General features: G+C 40.2%; 1 protein-coding gene across 1 annotated transcript in view; it reads left to right on the forward strand.

Annotated features, from left to right (window-relative positions):
• PRKCE (protein kinase C epsilon) overlaps positions 1 to 20652 on the forward strand; it is a 563878-nt gene extending 543226 nt beyond the window's left edge. Inside the window, exons 14-15 of the mRNA XM_060247704.1 lie at positions 327 to 473; positions 20096 to 20652. Of these exons, the coding sequence (XP_060103687.1) occupies positions 327 to 473; positions 20096 to 20242 (294 nt within the window). The 3' untranslated portion in view covers positions 20243 to 20652. The remainder of the gene's footprint in view (positions 1 to 326; positions 474 to 20095) is intronic.
• The last annotated feature ends 320 nt before the right edge of the window (positions 20653 to 20972 follow it).

Below are 20972 nucleotides of genomic sequence, written 5' to 3' on the forward strand. Positions count from 1 at the left end.
TTGTAGCTATTGTTATTATTTTAAAATAATGCTGTAACCCGCCCTGAGCCCATTCATGGGAAGGGTGGGATATAAATCTAAATAAATGATTAAGTAGATAAACACAGGTTCTGATTTGCTTGCAGACTGCAATGACAATGCAGCAAGGAGCACCAAAAACACCACCCTTCAGTGAAGCATGTCCTTTAGCAGAATACTTTGGAGGGCCTTCCCTCCTCCTACAGAACCTTTGTCTACAGCTTTTTAACTACCTCTTTGGTACAATTTGCCACCAGTAAATCAACATTTGGTAATTAATATCCAATAAATTTGTGTTTCCTCTGTAGTTCATGACAAAGAATCCAAATAAGCGACTTGGTTGTGTGGCATCACAGAATGGTGAGGATGCCATTAAACAGCACCCGTTCTTCAAGGAAATTGATTGGGTTCTTCTAGAACAAAGGAAAATCAAACCGCCCTTTAAACCTCGGATTGTAAGTAGCAATCTGAGTGTGAGTGTGTGTGTGTGTGTGTGTGTGTGTGTGACAGAGAGAGATTACTTAAAATATGCCAATGCTGATTATATTGAAACTGTAATACTATCACAGAATTGAAAGACCAAAATAGTGAAAAATAGGTAGTGTGCCAAAAATAGTAAGGCTAATGGGTACTTCCGAGGTGAGTCTCAGAACCATGATAAATATTCAGTCTGTTCGTATTACAAACTCAAGAACTCATTGAATCCTCTTTGCTCCAAGTGAGTTCTCACATGGTCATTATAGTTATCATTTGATAGCCTTACCGTCTAAAACTGTCCAGTTTTAAAGGGATCAGGCATCCCAGACCTCCTCTTATCATGCCATGAGAGAATGAACAGCTAAGGTAGTTATATACTGTGTCTCACCCATCAAACATTCATCTAAATGTGAGAATATACCCCCAATATCTAAGGCTATCTCTGGCTGAAAACTATTCCTCCTGCTGGAATATGCATTCTTTCCAAATATAATGCAATAGTCTTTGAATAATGGAATCACTGGATTGTATCCTTTAGGGCCATGTTCCTGAGTTGTAGTATATACATTGCTCATAAAAATTAAGAAAAAGTCAAAAAGAATTCATAGTGGTCCACTTGAGGGGCATACATGTAGAATACTTGAATGTGTGTTAATCTGGTTTATATATTGGCAAACCATCCAAATTCAAGCAAAAACTTTTCAGATTTCATTCTTTTTCTCTCAATTCAAATTGTCCTTATTTCAACTTTAATTTATCTAGTGGCAGTTTATCACTGTTGTGGAACCCAGTATTTAGATGTCATGCCTCAATATTCTCTTCCCCATAGAACTGATTACAGTTTGTTCTTTTTTAAAAAAATGAGTTTCCAAATACTTTGTTGTTCTTTCAGTTGTTTCTTCTTTGCTGTACTGCTCGTGTTTTATTTTGGTTTTGGGGTGTTTTTTTGTTAACTGATGAAGATTCTAAAATAGAGCAGCAGTGATTCCAGCTCATAAGGCTATGAAAACACAAGTCCCTCAAAGGCTTTTTGTGGACTGGGATCCATAATCTGTCCTGTTTCTGAGCATATTATCTCTGATGATGAAGTGCATTTCCTTCTGTTCTTAAAAAGAATATAAAGTTGCTCTGGTAGATGTAACCTGAAAATATTCCAAGTTTTATAATATATTTTTGCTTTCATTATTCCTTACCTAAGGGCTGACTCATCCATGATCATCAAATTTTGACTGTCATGAAGTAATGATTTGCATGTAAGAATGAGATTAATCACTGCAGATAGAACTTTTAATATTTCCCTATGTCCACCAAAGCACATTAGAGGCCATTCTCACTTTCTGTTGACAGCCAACATCTGCAAAATAATTGAATTGCAAGAGAAGTTAAGTCTGAAGAAAGGCTGTTTTGAATGGGGTAGAAGGAGTTTGAACCCACATTCTGGAACATGTTGTTATAGCACTGGCTGTGTATTTCAGCCAGTTCCACTGTACTTAAAGCATTATGTTTGTGTTCAGCCTCAGTCATGTTGCTGCATTTTCACCACATTGCTATTCATCTGTTATTTGCGTACTTTATTCTTCACACTTGATTTTTTTTACCAGTTTGTGCCAAGTGAACTCACTTGCTTTGCTTTATGATTGTTTTCTGTTTTTCCTATATCAGTTGATGATGAGGCATGTCATTTCCTGGCACTTATCCATACATTCTTTCCCCTCTAGCATGATTTCTTGTTCTTATGAAGAACAAGAAATGCCGCACTTCTGTACATTAGTCAAGGTTGGCACTGATTCCAGCCTTGCCGGGTAAGAAGGAAGTAGTGTGTGAACTTGGAAGTGCAGCACTTCTGTACATTTGTCTGTTGCTTCAACATCTTGCAGCTTGAATGTTTGGACATAGAAGAGTCTGTGTGCTTCCACATAGCCTCGGGAGATCTCTCTGGTGACAGAAACTGCTGTACACTGTTGACTGCCTCTACCAGCCTTGATCAACACCTTAATTCCAGCCCAAAAAAGTAAAGCAATAAACTGGGATACACTTTTGCTTCTCACAGCCATAATAACTGTTTCTTTAGGATCCATGCTGGATTCTTGCTCTCCATATCCATATGGAGTAGTATATTTGATCACTACCTACCACATAGTATTCTCTTTCACTACTAGGAGAACCCATAAAGGACTTTCTGAGAAAGGAAAGGAAGTAACATACTTTAGGGCCTTACAGTGAGATGGAGCAAGATGGAAAGAGCCAGTAACCCTGAACATACCAGTTTAGTATAGTGGTTAGATTGTTCAGGTTGTTCGGCTTATGTTCTGTGGGCCATCCACTCACAGTTGTAACTATTTCATGAGATTATTGTGAGATTAATATAAAGAAAGGAAGTACTCTGTATGCTACTCTGAGCTCCCTGGAGGAAGGGTGAGGTTAAAAAAGGCAGAACATGAATTCTTCAACCACCATTCTGTTCAGTTTGGCTGAGCATTGTTCCATTGAACACGCAAAGTGCAGTAAAAGCAACAGTTATGTGCAGTATCTGCCTGGAAGTGAAGACAAGGCTGTTTAATTGAAACTCTTGAACAGGTTGCCTTTATAAGTGATACAAGACACAACAATTGCTGTAGACCTTTTTCACCAGCCATCTTTCCCATCCAGGTTGATGCTCCTAATCCAAGCACAGATGTAATTGCATTTTCTACTTCCAATTAAACTTTTCTTTTTTAGAACATAAGAACATAAAAGAAGGCAGGTTGGATCAGGACAATGACCCATCTAGTCCAACACTCTGTGTCACACAGTGGCCAAAAAACAACAACCCAGGTGCCATCAAGAGGTCCTTCAGTGGGGCCAGGACACTAGAAGCCCTCCCACTGTTCCACTCCCCCCCCCAAGCACCAAGAACACAGAGCATTACTGCCCCAGACAGAGAGTTCCAGCAATATGCTGTGGCTGATAGCCACTGATGGACCTCTGCTCCATATACTCATCCAATCCCCTCTTGAAGCTGGCTATGTTTATATCCGCCGCCACCTCCTGTGGCAGTGAATTCCATGTGTTAATCATCCTTTGGGTGAAGAAGTACTTCCTTTTATCCATTCTAACCTGACTGCTCAGCAATTCCATGAGTGCCCATGAGTTCTTGTATTGTGAGAAAGGGAGAAAAGTACTTCCTTCTCTATCCCATGAATAATCTTGTAAACCTTCTTTCCTGGCCACTGATAATCATGGGACACAACCAGTCCTGTAATGTGGCCCAGCAATCTTGGGCTCAAATCCCAAAGAGTTACTTGGGCTTTGGGGGCAAAAGGTCACACAGCTTAAAGTCCTATGAATTTTGATAGGATATAGCTTGCTTTCTGTGGGTCAGGCATTTGTTTCCTACCCTCTCATCAACCAGGCACTTCAGGGCCTCAAGTAGTAAGGTAAGATTCCACCTCAGTGTTTGAATTGCTTTTGTCTTTGCTAGCTATTGATAGAGGCTGGTAAAATGAACCGCTTATATGTTTAAAGGGCATGCTCCCTTTTTATTCATGGATAAGTGGTTTTTTCATTGCTCATAATAATTCAATGAAGTCCTCTTTCTTCAAATTCTCACAGACATTTGGCTTTGAAACAGAGATGGACCTTACTTGCTTTATTAGTGAATTTTTTACACTTAACCACTCAAACAATGTCAAGGACATCTAAAATATTCTTTTTTTCAGAAAGATAGTTTCAGGTGGGTAGCAGCGTTTGTCTGTAGCAGCTGAACATTAAGGTCCAATACAACCTTAAAAGACCAACATTTTTCTGGGTATAAGCTGTCATGAGTTAAAGCTCACTTAATCTTTTCTTAACATTGTTCAAAAGTTTAGTTTTGATGTGCATTTCTTAAAAAATGGAAATAATCTTATTTTTTAAATAATATATTTCACTAGAGAATTTCTCTTTCTTTGTATTATATCCTGGACTTTTTTGGTAGAAAAAGCCCAGCAGGAACTCATTTACATATTAAGCCACACCGTTTGACATCACCATTGTTTCACACAGGGCTTTTTTGTAGAAAAAGCACAGCTGAGATGTATTTGCATATTAGGCCACACCCTCTGATGTCAAGCCAGCCGGAAATGCGTTCCTGCTCAAAAAAAGCCCTGATTATATCCCTTCAGATTTTCCTGGTTTAAGCTACTGGGATATTGTCAAGATTATTATTAAATATTTAGGTGTCTTAGAAAAGAGTCTTAAAACAACTTACAAGTCATTTTAGCACAATTTAAACTTCTTGGGACTTTTGTTCTTGACAGTACAGTTGTGATGGTATCAGTGGGATGAAGTCTTGGGCTTGTGTTAATGGATGTACCAGGCTGGGTTATGTTTTGTCGGACCTACTAGCTGCTATGTGGAGAGTAGGAGAAGTCAAAAGCAGAGAGAGGCAGCAAGCTGAAGGAGTTCTGTAGCCATCAAGAACAGAGAGTCTCCTGCTTGCTTGAACTAGCAAGCAAGCCTGATCTCAAAAGTTTGTTGTTCCCATATAGGGCTATCAACAGGCCTGGAGAAAAATGTCTTGTCTCTTTAATAAAAGTCTAATATGTGGGAATGGGCAGTTGAAGCTGTTCGAGGCATGGATGTAAAGAGCATCACCTGGTCAATAACATCCCATTAAGCTTCTATTGAAGAGACAGGACTTAGGCAGCTGACAACCCCTACTCCCATGAAGTTCCACATCATTCACTCTGGTGTAAAGAGGATTCTTTGCTGGTACAGCTGGTCTTCCTGCAGTTTCCCTAGTTAGAAGCTCTCTCAGGTTAAAGAGATCAAGACCCACTTCAGGCTTGTCATGCCAAGTTACCTGTGAAGAATCTCCAAGACCTTAGCCAGACTAGAGACTGAATAAAGAAAACAGATGAGTATGGTAAAACATAGTTGGGTCTGTGAGTGGTATGGACAGGGTCAGGAAAGTAGCATCTGAATCAGTTTGCAATTATCTTTCTATACAGGGAGCTAGTGTGGTGTAGTGGTCAGCATGTTAGACTAGGACTAAGAGGACCTGGAATCAAATTCCATCTGTGAAGCTCAGTGAATGATCTTGGGTCAGCTAATACCTCTTAGTCTCACCTAACTCACAGGGCTGTGGCAAACAGCGAGCGAAGCATGTACACTGTCCTTTGCTTATTGAAGGAAGGTCAGAATGAAAATCCATTCAAAAAAATTCTAAACCAGCAGTTTGTGAACCACAAAGCCCAACACAGTACTCGAGCAGCACTGTGGCCTGCCAGATACTTAACAGATTTCTTTTTTGAACAATCCTTGGCAGACAACAAAAAAAAGCTTTATGAAGATCCTGTCATATGTGGTTTCTTGGCTACATTTGGCTTGATGAGCCAGAAGTCCTGCTGAGTCCTGATTTAAGAGGAAAAGGATTAGCCTTTTCTACTTTTTAGGCTGTTCTTACCTTTCTTACCTTTGTGACAGAGTGAAAAAAATTGTTTTGTCCTCTTGCCTGAATGAAATTATAGTTATCATAGCCTTGTCTACCATTGTTGCATTCTGAACTCCTATATGTTTATTTCCTTCAAATTTGTCATGTAGTTTTTTCGCTCCTTGTAAGTCTTGTCTTAAGGATGCCAGCAATGTGTTTGATATTCAATTTTGTGCTGCAGCAAAGGTTTACATTTGAATAGCCCCACCACCAGAACAAAATTTCAAAAGTAGCCAGTATAAATTCCTGACAAGTGCTGGCAACTAATGTATAAGTTCTTTCTTTTTACAATGAGAACAAAATTTTTCACAAGCTTTTCACTGTCCAAGTGTTTTTCTGCATGCATAAAAATTCACAAAATCTGTGTGTAATAATATTTCCACTAGTGACTTGTGCAGATGGATATGTATATCAGATTCAGCTGCACTTTGGCAGGTGAAGGCCTTCGTTGCGCAGCAAGGTGGCATAAATGACAATATGTCAGTGGATTGCTGCAGAAAAATCAAGTGTTTGGTTATTTAAAAAAAAACAAAAAAAAAACATACCCAGTGTTGCAGCAGGTACCACTTTGTAAAGCAATGTGGCTGGAATCCTTAAAGAGGGACTTTCTTTCTGGAGACAACATTTTAAACAGAAATAAACCTATGGAAAATTTGCCATATTTTAAAACTTTATTTGCTGATGACCCAAAACATTTGTGCATTTTTAACTTGGGCTTTCTGTTCTGCTGCTTTGAAGTCATAATTTTGCACAGGCAAATTTCTTGCTGGACCTCTCCTGGGTTTAGGATTATGACTTTGCAGTTTTTGTTGTGGCAAAGGAATCCCTTCTTAAAATGCAGTATCCTTCATTAATACTTAAGAGAAACACCAAAAATTATTGGCCAAGTAAATTTCTTTTTGTGTGAATGTTCTCTCTTTTCAAGTTTGCTTCAGTGTGAATGTCCCTCTTTAAGGTAAGGCCTACACTATGGGGAAAATGTTCAGGTAGGTCCATTTTTAGGCCTATAACAAACTTGAGGTGTCCCTCCAGTTTCATAATATATTTCCATTCACTCATCCAGGTGCATGGCAACTGGCGTTTAGGAAGAGGGGGATGCAAGGGGCTGTACTGCATGCAGTTGCATGGAATGTATTTGGCTCAGATCAACTTTGGGCAGTGAGGTCAACCCATGTACCATTGTACAAAACACAATTTCATTTATTCCCAACCTTCCTTTGTATCCACAAGGATTCCAGCATCGTGAAGTTCTTCTCATGACCCAGTAAACGTATCAAAAATAATGCTGTAATTTGTTCATGTATATATAATGTTTGTTCATATATTTAAAAGTATCCATTAATGTGGTTCCCAAAATGACTATGAGAAAATTTTTAGTGGGCCTCATGAAGTATCTTAGGTGTCTAATTAGCAGAGTGGAGGGAAGACAGCATGGTATAGCCCAACCCCATTGGATCTTGGAAGCTAAACAGAGGTCTGTTCTTGGAAGGGAGGCCACCAAGGAAGACCCTGTAGAGGAAGGCAATGGCAAACCACCTCTGCTCTTCACTTGCCTTGTAAACCCCTTGCTGGCATCATCATAAGCTAGAACGTGACAGTACTTTACACACACACACATAATTAGCAGCTCCTGTGATCCCCTAAGCACCCACTTACAAAAGAAGCTGCTGTTACATCTCTGAGTGAGTTTCTCCTTGTGGCATGCCTTGTTCCAATCAGCTTCATCTGGGGATAGAAAATTCACCAGTGCCTTAGTTTTGGGAGCGACTAAATGGATCCACAACCAACCTGCAGAAACTGCAAAATAGCCTGCTGTCTGATGAAACTACCTTTCTGGTCATCAGATCACAAAGCACACCTCTGTCAAAAAAAATCCCACAGATTGTTCTTACATCAGGAAGGTGTCTATTTTTAAATCAGAAATATGCCTTACCTATCAGAAGTTTGGAGGAAACTAGATTAAGGTAATCTTGTGGTGAGCAGCATCCTTTCATTTAGCTAGCATCTGTTCCTTCTGAGAGAATTGTTGGCCAGATTTACCTTTGAATAGGGATAGGCACAAACTGGCTCATGAACTAAGGTTTGTGATGAATTTTGGGCACCTCATGCTTCATGAAGTCAAGTTCATGATAGGTCACCCAGTATGAACTTTCCACAACTTTCAAGCTGTTCATTGAGGTTTATCCCAGTCTGTGAGTTGAGACATTCCCAGACAAGACTGTCTCAGTTCAATCAAACTGCTTACAAAAGTGAAATACAACAACTTAGAGGCCATGTAGAGGAGCAACCAGGGAGGTCCCCTGCAACTTTGATGCATCTAGCTTGCACAGGATATGTCCTATATGCTCCTGAAGCTCAGTGATTTTGACAGGCACAGGCTCAGAAGTGTATAGAACAGATCCTGTGCAAGCTTAGATACCCAAAACTCTCAGTGCACCGCCCCTGGATGCTCCTCTATATACCCTCCAAGTTTGGTAACAATTGGATTTATGGGGTCTATAACACACACATACCCAAGAAGTTGCCCTCAGGAAAGTGTTTTCTGGGGAAATGACAGGTGGTCACTTCTCCAGAAAGCACTTTCTTGGGAGCACATGGTGGGGCATAATTTGGACTCCATAAATCTAGTCCTCACCAAATTTGGAGGGCAGGTAGAGGAGTGTCAACCAACAATCCCACTGTGAGTTTGGTGTCTCTAGCATGCTGGGAGATATTCTACTGCCTCACAAACCACATGAATGGGGCATGTCACAAACTACATTTTCCTGGTTCATAACCATCTCTAGCTCTGAAGATGCCATCTGACATAAAATATAGGTGAGAAAGTAAATGAGTATTGTTCATTTATGGGCTATTACATTTTTTAAAACTACCATCAAGCCTAACTCAAAAAATATGTTCATCCCCAGCTGGAAATTGCAACACATTTTCTGGTGACTCCATTATAGGAATTATTGTAAAACAAATGTAAAACAAAAAAGCAAGAAGAATGTATTATTTTAAATGGAAACACAGGGGACAGAGTGACTGAATAAATGGGCATGACATTTCTAAATGCTAGATTACCATTAGTTAAGAATTATGTAATGATGGCCACATATTAGATTTGTACCCTGTTTTCAGTTCTCAGAATTTTTTTTTGCAATTCAGATTCATTACAATTCAAAGAATGGGAACAGTCATTGCCATTGAAGCAACTTGCAGAAGTCTATTTACCTGGTGGAGTAGTACTTTTGCTTTTGTAAGGAAGAGATTCTTTATCTATGCTGGAGATACAGCATTCTTCACTGGCTGATACACTGGATTAAACGTTCAGTTCTAGTCCTGATTGCTGTCACTTGTAAGACTTGTCAGACACCAAGTTAACCCTCGTCATGATGGCTGATTCAGAACAGTTAAGCAGTCCTGAGGTACTTGTCAGAAACATGACCATGTCAATTAGTGTTGTGTTGGTTAGGCAAATGCTGAAAATACTGGTGTCATGTGTGGACAACAGTTTCTTTCAATAAGATAACATCTTTGGTTGGATTGACAGAATTGAGGTATGGACAAAGCTCACTGGATAGCTCCCTCTGGTGCATTCTAAAGGAGACTGACAGTGTACCTATACTACCACAGTTATACTGTAATCATAGGAACAAGTGATTGAGCTGTAAGGAATTGTGAAAGAGGTGGGAGTGTCCCTTCCATTAAGTATAAATCCCCCTGAACTCAGTAATGCTTACTTTTGAATAAAGACCATGCAGGAACAGGATTCAGTGCTGGATGGAAACATGCATGGTCTGTCTTCACATAAATCTGGAGAGAGGGAGGTTAAGTGGAAGAAAGAAGTTTCCTTCTTTTTTTACTTGAAAATCATCTCCTAGTCCAGGGGTGGCCAACAGTAGCTCTCCAGATGTTTTTTGCCTACAACTCCCATCAGCCCCAGCCATTGGCCATGCTGGCTGGGGCTAATGGGAGTTGTAGGCAAAAAACATCTGGAGAGCTACCATTGGCCACCCCTGTCCTAGTCTATTCCCAATGCTGTAATGAGAGACATGTCTGGTTTTGGTTCAAGCCAGTGGTGGGTGCTATTTTGCCCAAATCTGAGGTTTCCCTCTCTTATTTTCACATTTAAGTCATAACATTCCAAGCCTGCTGGACCATATTCAGAACACAGCAGAGTTTTTTCCCTTTGAGTTAATATACAAACTCATTTTTTGCATACCTGGTGAGTTTCCCAAGTAGGCAGAAACTTCTTCCATCTTGCTTGTGGGAGACCTCATTGTATTGCTGTCATAATCATAATGGTGCCAGCCCTCCCCTTCTTCTTGATTCCTTGTGAACATCCACTTTGTCTCTTCATATTAAAAAATTGAATGGGATAGATGCCAAAACAGATCTAGGGAGTGTACAGGTGAATTCACAGTAAAGGGAAGGTGACCCTTAGAAAAAGGGTGGCAAAATTGTACTTCTTCTGCATCACTCTGCTGATACATTTTTCATCTTGTTTTTTTCTTATTTTGTCTGGCTTCCTTAAATGTCAGGATGTAATGAATAGAAAGGTTGAGTGGAATGTAAATCAGACAGTGGGGAGAAAGAAAGAAAGAAAGAAAAACTGTAACTAACTCTTCACAACCATTGTAGACTTCTACGATCAATTTCTGAAGGGATAAATATTGCAGAGTATTGCAAGATAGTCAGTGATCCATAAAAAGGATCAAAATCACACTAATAAATGGAAATGGAGGAAAGCGAATGTTATAAAAGGAATAAATGTGAAAATATGGCACATGTATAGAAGGAAGAAGACAAAGATACTGGCAGTTAGGAAACCACAAATAAAGTGTTAAAGTTTGGAGACTAGCTATAGTTAGAAAGGAAAGTGTAGAGGCATAAGTAAAAATAATAAAATACATGAGTGCCAAAAAAAAAAAGGAAAACATTTACACAAGTTCATGGAAGATAGGTCTGTAAGTAGCTACTAGCCATGGTGACTAAAGGGAACCTCCACATTCATTGGTGGTAAAGTAAATATCAGTGTCAGGAGGCAACGTAGCCTCAATCTCCTGTTGTTGGATCTCCAGAGAACTGGTTGGCCACTGTGTGAGGCAGGATGCTGGACTAGATGGACCTGTGGTCTGATCCAGTAGGACTCATATGTTCATATGGATGATTTGACCTTCCCATGTGATGACTAAGGTATTTCTGTTTAATACACAAATTTTCAATTTAGCTACACAGATTGAAATCAGAAATAATTTCACATAGCTGCACTTCGCATCTTACCATTGGACAGTTAAGGAAAGTGTCAGATTTTTTTTTCTAGGAGAGACATGGGTTTACATTTACATACTAAACCATCAAAACCACGTTCATGTGGAAAGTCATGGTGGTCTGTCTCCATTAGAATACAGGAAGAATCTTTTCTTTATGGAATATTTTAAAATAAATAGCTTGCATTAACATTGAGCAGAAAGTTTCATCAAACAAAATCAGAAATTTTAACCAAAATCCCAGATTCCTACACTTTATAAACAAATATATATAACTATAACTATAAAACTGCAAAGGCCAGCATAGTAGGCCACGCATTCTGATGTCACCATTATTTCACACAGGGCTTTTTTGTAGAAAAAGCCCAGCAGGAACTCATTTGCCTATTAGGCTAAGGAGGCAAAATTTAACCCCAAAAGCATAGGTTTTATTTTGAAAAGGTATTGAAAAAAATTGATGTCTATGGGGAGGATGGACAATTTGTAAACTTTCCTCACCTCTCCCCAAAATCTGCCCCTCCAGGATTCGGTAGGCTCTTGGGAACTCGACCCAGCCTTCCTGTCTTTGAGCACTCCATGCCTCATTGGACTGCTTAGTCCTCATCAGACCATCCTAAGATTAGCTACAAACTTATACATTCCCAAGGAATGCAAAAATCAAATAGACTTTCTAGTTAACCAGAAGTTTCTTTGCCTACATTCCAGGGGAGCCCCTCTGAGTATGCAGAAATTCCTAGCTTGTCTGAAAGAAGACCAGTTTTGCTGATTTCATATTTACAACAAGGACCAGCCACTTTATAATTACACTAAATTATTATTTTTTTGTTCAAAGCCATTTGTTGTTGTATATGACTATTTCCAATGCAGCTTATTTCCATGCAGCAAAAAGTGCCCTACTTCTTTCCTGCTCTGAAAGACCTTAGTGATTATTTCTGGCAAATGCCACCATCCTTATTTGTTGTGACCCAAGGATGTATTGCAACAAAGAAATGTCCTGGTAACTCTGTAGACTCATCATCAAGCAGTGGTGCCATTGTTTTTCTATAGTTTATTTATTTGGTAGATTAGCAGTTTAAAGCCAAATTAAAAATATGTCATAATCACCTATGCATGTTTCCTGGCATAGAAGCAGGCAGATGAAACGGAAGAGGCTAGAGCATTTCCTTTACAAGGCACTCTTTTGATTGCTTTTAGATCCTCAAAGAAGGTTAAGTTAAGGCTGATAAGACAGAGGTCTGCAGAGCTAGTTTCCAGTCAAGACAGTGCAGGAAGTGGGGCTTAAGGGCACATGCCAGCTGGATGCTATAATTGTGACAATTATTGAGATCCTGACTCATAAAAAATATCATCGGAATTGAGTACATGAACTATCCTACCACATTATTTGTTTAAACTTATTAAAATGTGCATGTTCAAAGGTTAGGTAATGTTACTCTTTCAGAACTTCAGAGAAAATGTGGACTGTGCATTTAAACAAAACTTAGACGATGGATCCCCAGCCTTGTAGCTATGGGCTCCATGGTGCCACCAACACCTTTTCTAGTGCCCATCAAGTATTTTTAGAAAGTGGGCAGGGCCAGTTGGGTCTTTTGCCCAGAAAGCCTTCTGATTGGCCACTGGAGATTTGATAGGCTGTGCAGATTTTTAAAAACAATGTTTTGGCAGCAGTTGCCATCACAGCACAAGGATCTTCACTGTGAGACAGAAGGTAAACTGCCATAGCTATTGTGTGGCTGGCTCCCGTGGCAGCCATTGTGTGACTGCACCAACTATACTCTTTCCGAATGCTGACAGACTCATAAAGGTTGGGGAACCTCTGACTGAACTAATAATCTACACTACTTCTATTTGCTGTTAGCAAACTCTTAGTACAGCAGGAAATGCATCAGACCACAGACAAGATACAGGTTTCTGAATACTTGAAGGCTCCACAAGATATGCAGAATAACATATCAGAGTAAAAGTTTTGTCATTGGCTATTTGGTTATCCAGAACACTCAGTTAACCAGCACTGCCCAGAGAGCAAGCTGCTCACCCTCAGGCACCATACCCTTACATCTACAGGCACGTGCACCCCATTCCCACCATACCAGCCAACTAGCTTGATACCTTTAGGTAGGAGTCAGCACTGAGCAATAAGCTTGACTATCTGGCACATTGGATGAACCAAGAATGCTCATTGCCCCCAAGTGCAAGATAACAAAGCTTTTACTGTATTTCAAATTAAAGAAGGCCCAACTAGACAGAATGTGATCATTGTCCAGAGGGGGATACAGAATATTGAGGTCAGTTCAGTATTAGTTAAACAAAAACAAGGGGAAAGGAAAGCTGAAGGTCAGGTTTAGACTACCACACAGAATGAGATTAAACAGAAATGCAGTGGCATTTTGAAAACTAACAGAATTATATTTATTGTATTTATATCCTGCTCTGAGCCCGACAGGAGAGGGGGGATATAAATATAATAAAATAAAATAATTCCGGCATACATTTTCATGAGTCAGAGCTCACTTCATTTGATGTAAGATGTTTAAAGTGCCACTGGGAGATTGCTGCTTCAGACTTACATAGATAGCCCTGTGGAATTATTATCCTGGAGGGCAGGGGTTATTTTGTAGAAAAAGAGGTGCTAGAGCTCATTATCATAACTCAGATGCCACACATCCTTGACATCACCGGAAGTGTTACTGAGTTATTCTGCAATAAATTTTGAAATGGCCTGGGCTAGTCAGATCTCGGAAAAGAGTGAGACTGCTTGCATCCATAAGTAAACTAAGCTATGAGACGAGAACACCTCCCATGCCCTCCCTGAACTCTCTGCTCACACTCAGAGACACTTGGGGAAACGGTGTCCTCACAACGGCATTTCACAATCCCCTCAATGTCAGAATGCCCCCATCCGGCAATTTGGCTGATGATAACTGCTGATCTGGATGGCACCCAGGCTGGGGGGGGGGGGTGACATGGTCACCACAGTTCCCCTGCTGTAAGATCCCAGGTTTGCTGCATGAAGGGTGGGAAAGGATAGAAGGTTGATGGGAGAGAAGTGCAAAAAGCTGGCAGAACTGGAGTCTGGCGGAGGGGGAAAAGGGATGGAACCTCCTGCACACAGCTCGTTCATCTCTCCTGGGATTGATTTTCTGCCACAATTCTCAGCCAACTCACTACCTTTTCCCCCCATCACTCTTGAGTTAACTTCCCATTGACTGGCCACTTCCCCAAGCTATGCCCAACAAAGAACACCAGCCCATGTGCACCAGCACACATGATCCCTACCGAGGTGGTAGTTTTTTGGGGAAAGGAGAGTGGCTGCAGAGAACTTTGGGCTCTCAAGTGAATGCTTCAGGGGCAAACCAAAGTGAGGAAGCAGCTAGATTTTGACAGATACTGATACTGGTACAAGGTTATGGCCTGGTAAGAGCAGCCAATCAAAATGTTTATAAAATCAGTCCAAGAGCTTCACTCTGGAGAGCTCTGCCCCCAAATGAGGCCGGCTAGAGAAATTACGGATTGCAGATGTAAACCATGAAGTGCATATTTGCCAGTCCAAATTCCTTCATCCATCCAAGATATTATAAGGGTATTGGCCAGGGCTTTTTTTTTAGACAAAGCCCAGCAGGGACTCATTTGCATATTAGACCACACCCCCTGACATCACCACTGTTGCACACAGGGTTTTATAGAAAAAGCTCAGCAAGAACTCATTTGCATATTAGGCCACACACCCTGACACCAAGCCAGCCAGAACTGCATTCCTGTGCGTTCCTGCTCAAAAAAAGCCCTGGTATTGGCTACTCTTGACTGGCTGTGGATCTTCAAGGTCTCAGGTACATGATTCTTGTAACTAGAGATGCCAGAGATTGAACCTGGGGCATTCTGCATGCAAACCACATGCATTACCACTAGGCCTTCTCCTTTGCTTCAGCTATTAAGCAGAATGGGAGGGGGGAGGGTTCCTAACAGCCCTGTTTAATTGCCCACATATCCAAGACAGCTTTCAACAGGAAACCCCACTGAGAGATGAATATGTATGCATACACCATTCTCCCCCAACACAAGTCCTATCCTGAGCAGCTTTGTGCTCCCTGGTCCAGAAATTCAGCAGTCATGACATTTGTGTTCTATATCCTAGGGTGCAGCCAGACGTACCATTAGTGGCAACACAGCTCCGTCTCGCTGACGGATTAAATGTGTTCGTTCAGACATCCATATCTGGCAATCGAGCGTCATCCAGGGTCATTCCAACTTGCTGCGGATCAGTGCAGCATTAATTTGACACCGCAGAAAGTCCGGCCCTTTTTCAAAACAACGGCACAAAATCGGCTTTTTCCTGTTTGGACAGCTCATGCACGATACTGCTCCTTGGAATGTTTACTGCCCCTCCCACCTTTTTTTTTAAAAAAAAGCCCCAGCAGACATGCGCATTGCCAAATCATCCGGGAATCTGAGGTGACACTTCTGCTTCTCCAATCAACACAGGATCGGGGGGGGAGGGGGACGTTATCCCACTCTTCAGAACAGGAAAAAAAAATCTTTTTTTTCAATGTGGAGGATTTCCAGATATCATTGTCACTGCCAATTTCTAGGAAATTAATTCCTGGCAGTTCCCTGGTTTGAATCCGCAATGTTAATTCCGGAAATTTTCCCCCTTCCCCCCACCTCTGAAGCATTGTTTGATTTCCCACCTCCAAACAGTTGGGCGCATATGTTCAATGGACCCCACCCTCCCAGAAATCAACATCTGATCACACATGCTCCAAGAAAAGAGCGTGATAGTTTTGGATGTGTGATCGCTCAACAACAGAATGAGTCGCATTCTTGGATGCTCGTCTGAACAGCCCTGCATCGAATCAATATTCAGCGGCTCAAATTTGAGTGCTACACCCCTAGAGTAGCAAGAAGCTACTTGTCTAACACCAGAGCTCAGCAATTTCTGCTATGGAAATTTCATACCTGTTTATCCCCCAACTGTATCTTCTAATGAAAACATTCCTGTTAATGAGAACAGACTATCTTTCACAACATTCTTGGACACAGAGAAATTTATCATTATACTTTGAACATATGAAGCTGCCTTATACTGAATCAGACCCTCAGTCCATCAAAGTCAGTATTGTCTACTCAGACTGGCAGCGGCTCTCCAGGGTCTCAAGCTGAGGTTTTTCATGCCTATTTGCCTGGACCCTTTTAGTTGGAGATGCTGGGGATTGAACCTGGGACCTTCTGCTTACCAAGCAGATGCTCTACCACTCCTTCTCACCTTTCTAATATATTTGTATAGTTATTATAGTATCTGGAGCTTCCAGTCATCATCTTCACCATCATCAAAAGTCATAATATTGTTCCTATATGAGACCCCATACAAAAATGAAAGAGCATATATCCTCACCCACAGGCTTGCAAATCTAGCCAAACATGGCCCACAAGGAAAGGAATATAGACATGAAGCTTTATTAACAAATACAGACTCTTGCTACCTCAGTATTCCTTGAAAAATGCTTCTGCACCCTATGAAACTGTTTACTCCAGCAAATTGAAAAAATGTCCAGTGCAATTCAAAGCAGAGTTTACCCTCTTCAGAGCCCCCTTCCCCTTGCCTCTGAAGAAGGGTGTAACTCTCCTTAGGATGGCACTGTTTCCGTGATAAATACTGTTGTCTGGTATCTGAGGAGAATGTAGTGAATGACTGAAATCTGTAATGTCTCAAAATGTAGAGATATACTTATGAATTGTGGTAGTCATGTAATTATGTTTGTCCACATTATGTCTGGAAAGATGTAACATCAGTATATACTAGTAGGGACACACAAGGACACATGGGAAAGGTCAAATTCCAGGGACACACAAGGACACATGGGAAAGGTCAAATTCCATTCCCTATTGCAGATCCTGTTCTGCTAGAGACTTGCTCTTGTATATACCAGGGGTGGCCAACGGTAGCTCTCCAGATGTTGTTTGCCTACAACTCCCATCAGCCCCAGCCAACATGGCCACCCCTGGTATATACCAAGCTGAATAAATACCCAGAAAACACCTTGCTTCAGCTACCAAAATAGCTGCACCTGAATAAAAGCTGATATTATTTGGCTTTTATTCGGGCTTGACTAGAAGGCAAGTCTTAAAGAGACTTAAAGCAGTCTCTTTAAATGCCTTCTGAGTTTAATCACTGAGTGAACTCAGAAGGCATTTAAACTTTAAATATTTGGGAATGCCAATATTTTCCTGATCCAATAGACCTGAATCAGAAAAATGCTGGTTGGTTTTGTTTTGTTGCACTCTCCTACTCTCCGCATTCTGAGTCCTCTCTGCCTCCCACTTTTGCCTGCCCTGGTTTTTCTCTCACTTGACCTTGCTTCCCCCACTTCTGAAGAATATGCAATAAAAATTTAACTGATATTTGTGACTAGAAGAATCTATAGAAATCATACTTCTCTGAAGGGGCTATAAATTCTCAGCTCATTTAGAAATCATATTTTTCTAAGATTCCTTGGGGAACCCATGACAGCCTGATTTTTTTTTTTTTACGATGTAGATGGGCTCTACAAAAACACCCACAGAACTGGAAAGTATTCATGGGAAGTCAATAGTTTGTGCCCTTGGTTCAGTGTTAAAATTTAAAAATGGCTTTAGCCATAATGTAGTGTCACAAAACAGCCACAGTAGAGATAATTGCTATAATATGATGTGTCTGATTGTAAGTATTCCACAGTTGCTTCTAAGAACAGTTTGACTTCTAGTCTATCAACTTTTAAAAGCCACAGAGACCATAATGAACATTTTATTTTAAAATGATTGTCCTCTGGTTTCTATGTTCTATATATAAAATTCCATGTTCAGAGGCAGTGAGCCTTGAAATAGCAGTGCTTGGAGGCAGCCTCAGGAAAATGACTCGACTACTTAACTCAGAGAATGACTTGACTACTTGACTCAGGGGAACGACTGCTCAGAGGAATAACTTGTTTGTTGGCTCTCCAGAGCAACTGGATAGCCACTGTGTGAAACAGGATGCTGGACTAGGTGGACCAGTGGTCTGATCCAGCAGGACACTTCTTTTGTTCTTATGCATTAAGAGCATTCAGAAGTGACACACTAGATACTAAAATACAATCTGGTTAGGATTACTTATAAACTTGGTATCCTGACCGGATTCCAGAGTATCTTTGGTACATATTTAATATTAGTTAGAAGTATTTCCCTCTACTGATTGATGTGCTGTTGATAGTTGAAAGATTGTGAGAAAGTATACCAAAGCATACCCCCTTAAGTCAGCAATGCTCCCTATCATTATGCAGCAGACTACAGTTTGCCTTCTATTTGTAAAGCCCCATATTTTCTTGTATAACTGGCACTATGTGTTTTGCAAAGTAGCTGAAGTGATAGTTTTAGAGGGCTTTGTTGCAGCAAAACCAAAGAAGTCTAGTGACATCCTAAAAGAGCAACAAGGGCTGCTTGTCCACATGGAACTGTTTAATGGCTTCAGTTTCCAATATGGAGCTGCCACCACCCCTTTTTGGAGGGTAGCATCCCAAATACATTGTGCTTCATTAATCCACAGTGTAATCTTTCCTAAGCTTGCTTTTCTCTGATCTTTTTGGAAAGAGGTCAGTTCAGGCATGTTATTGTGAGATCTCGTTAGCAGGTGCACATTTTTAGTTCTGAGGTTGCTTTCCATGTACCCTAACCAGCATTTTCAGTCACTAAGAGGTAGTGAAGGCTTCTCTCTTCAGACAGGTGCTGCAGCAGCAAGAAGTGGTAACTGTTTAACAGTAGGGTCTATTTCTGAGAAGTCTCTAACTTGGGCAATGTACTAGAGTTCCCAGCTGACCATGCAAAAAAACACAAAACAAACATGCAAAACACAGGAAAAAAACCCCACCTTCTTCTGAACCTTTAACAGCAGCTTTGTATTTAATCAATTAAAATATTTATACCCCACTTTTCTTTGTGCCTCAATTAGTTCAATCAATTAACTGCATTAAAGATACTTAATTGCATTTAAGATACCTTTATTTGTGACTCAATTAGCTAAATTAATTATTTATATTAAAGTTACTTAAGTGATTCCAGGTTTCATGCAAAAGCAAACACACATCTTATCCGGGTGGAAATGTATATGCTTGCAAAAAACATATTTAGAGAATTTGCTTGACTTTTTTAATCCTTGTTTATTTCAGTCCTACTGATCTGTAATAGCCTGTGGGTTCTGTCCACTCCTAAAACTTTAATAATATGACTTCATTTCACTCCCAGTACCAAAATTGTGAGAGATGTCCAAATGCTGCTGGTTTAACCCTTAGGCTGTTAATCAGTTCTGGCCATGCCATGCTAGAAAAACTGATAAGTCTACAATTGTATCAAATATCACATTTCTAAGAATAGCTTTCTCAAACGCATAACAGACTACAAAAATGCTACCACAGCTAGTTCCTGGAAGCCCCCTAAGAGATTTAAAAGTCACACGGTGTACTTCATTGTAAGTTCTTCCTTTGGCCTCTTGCCATCATAGAAAAACTTTTATCAGTTTGTGACATTATTTCTAGGGAAGATGTTTTTGAAGTCATGCTCACTTTTTCAAAACAGTTGCTCACCTAAATATTACAGCAGTTCAGACTGCTGTATAAATATCATGGTGTCAACAATATGCTGGGTCATCATGTCACTTCCAGTTTCTCAGTCAGAAGCCAACTCACTTCTCCCAAACCATTCTTTGCTTCTGTGATTTTGTTTGGTCATCTTTGTGTGTGAAGTACCTTTTCCTTACATCATTTCAGAAAATTCTGTCTTGTTTCAGAAACCAAACAAGAAAACCCAGTCTCACAAAGCTGCATTTGTATGTTTTGGTTGTTAGCATGACACCACCTCTCATTCATAATGTTCTGCTTTTCTTCCTCAGAAAACCAAAAGGGATGTAAATAACTTTGATCAAGACTTTACACGAGAAGATCCAGTATTAACACCAGTGGATGACACAATTATAAAGCAAATCAACCAAGAGGAATTTAAAGGCTTCTCGTATTTTGGAGAAGAACTGTTGCCGTAAGACTCCAGTAGGACCAGCCAGTGACTGACTTTGAAAGACATGGTCCTAAATAGGCCCTCCAGTTATTATTTCTCTGACATTGAGCCTGTATCCCCCACTTTATACTTTGATCTGGAGGCACTCATAATTTATGTCTCACAAAGCAATGCAAAATATTTTGTATTAGAAACTGTAAAGGTAACACATTGCTGTTATTGTTTCTTTTCTATTTAAAATTTTTCTTTTATTCCTCAGATATCCCAGGAATGCATTATTTGTAATTTGTTTTCATCAAGATCAATTCAGACAGCCATTTTAAGTAGAAAAAGCAACCAGAAAATAATTTTTCTATTATGTTGTCATGTACAACAGCGCTCTAGTAAATTTACCTCCAACATTTTACAACCTCTCAAATAAATGAAGTTTCTGAAGATGTGGAGTTTTCAAGAGGTTAGCTTACCACACAGTGGCACATGTACTGCTTGAAAACTGAGGGGAAGGTTCCCTTATGGTGATGTTTCCACCTCAAAAGTTCTCTTATAAATTAGACATACAGCCTTAGCACAAAGTTTGAGTCTAGTGGCACTTTTAAGACCAACAAAGTTTAATTCTGGGTATAAGCTTTTGTGTGCATGCACGCTTTGTTAGTTTTAAAGGTGCCATTGGACTCAAACTTTGTTCTCTTGCTTCAGACAAACACGGCTACCCATCTGAATCTATATTCTAGCACAGTAGCCATGTGCATAAGATG

The sequence above is a fragment of the Heteronotia binoei genome, chromosome 1 (genome assembly GCF_032191835.1).
Source record: "Heteronotia binoei isolate CCM8104 ecotype False Entrance Well chromosome 1, APGP_CSIRO_Hbin_v1, whole genome shotgun sequence".
Taxonomy (NCBI): Eukaryota; Metazoa; Chordata; class Lepidosauria; order Squamata; family Gekkonidae; genus Heteronotia; species Heteronotia binoei.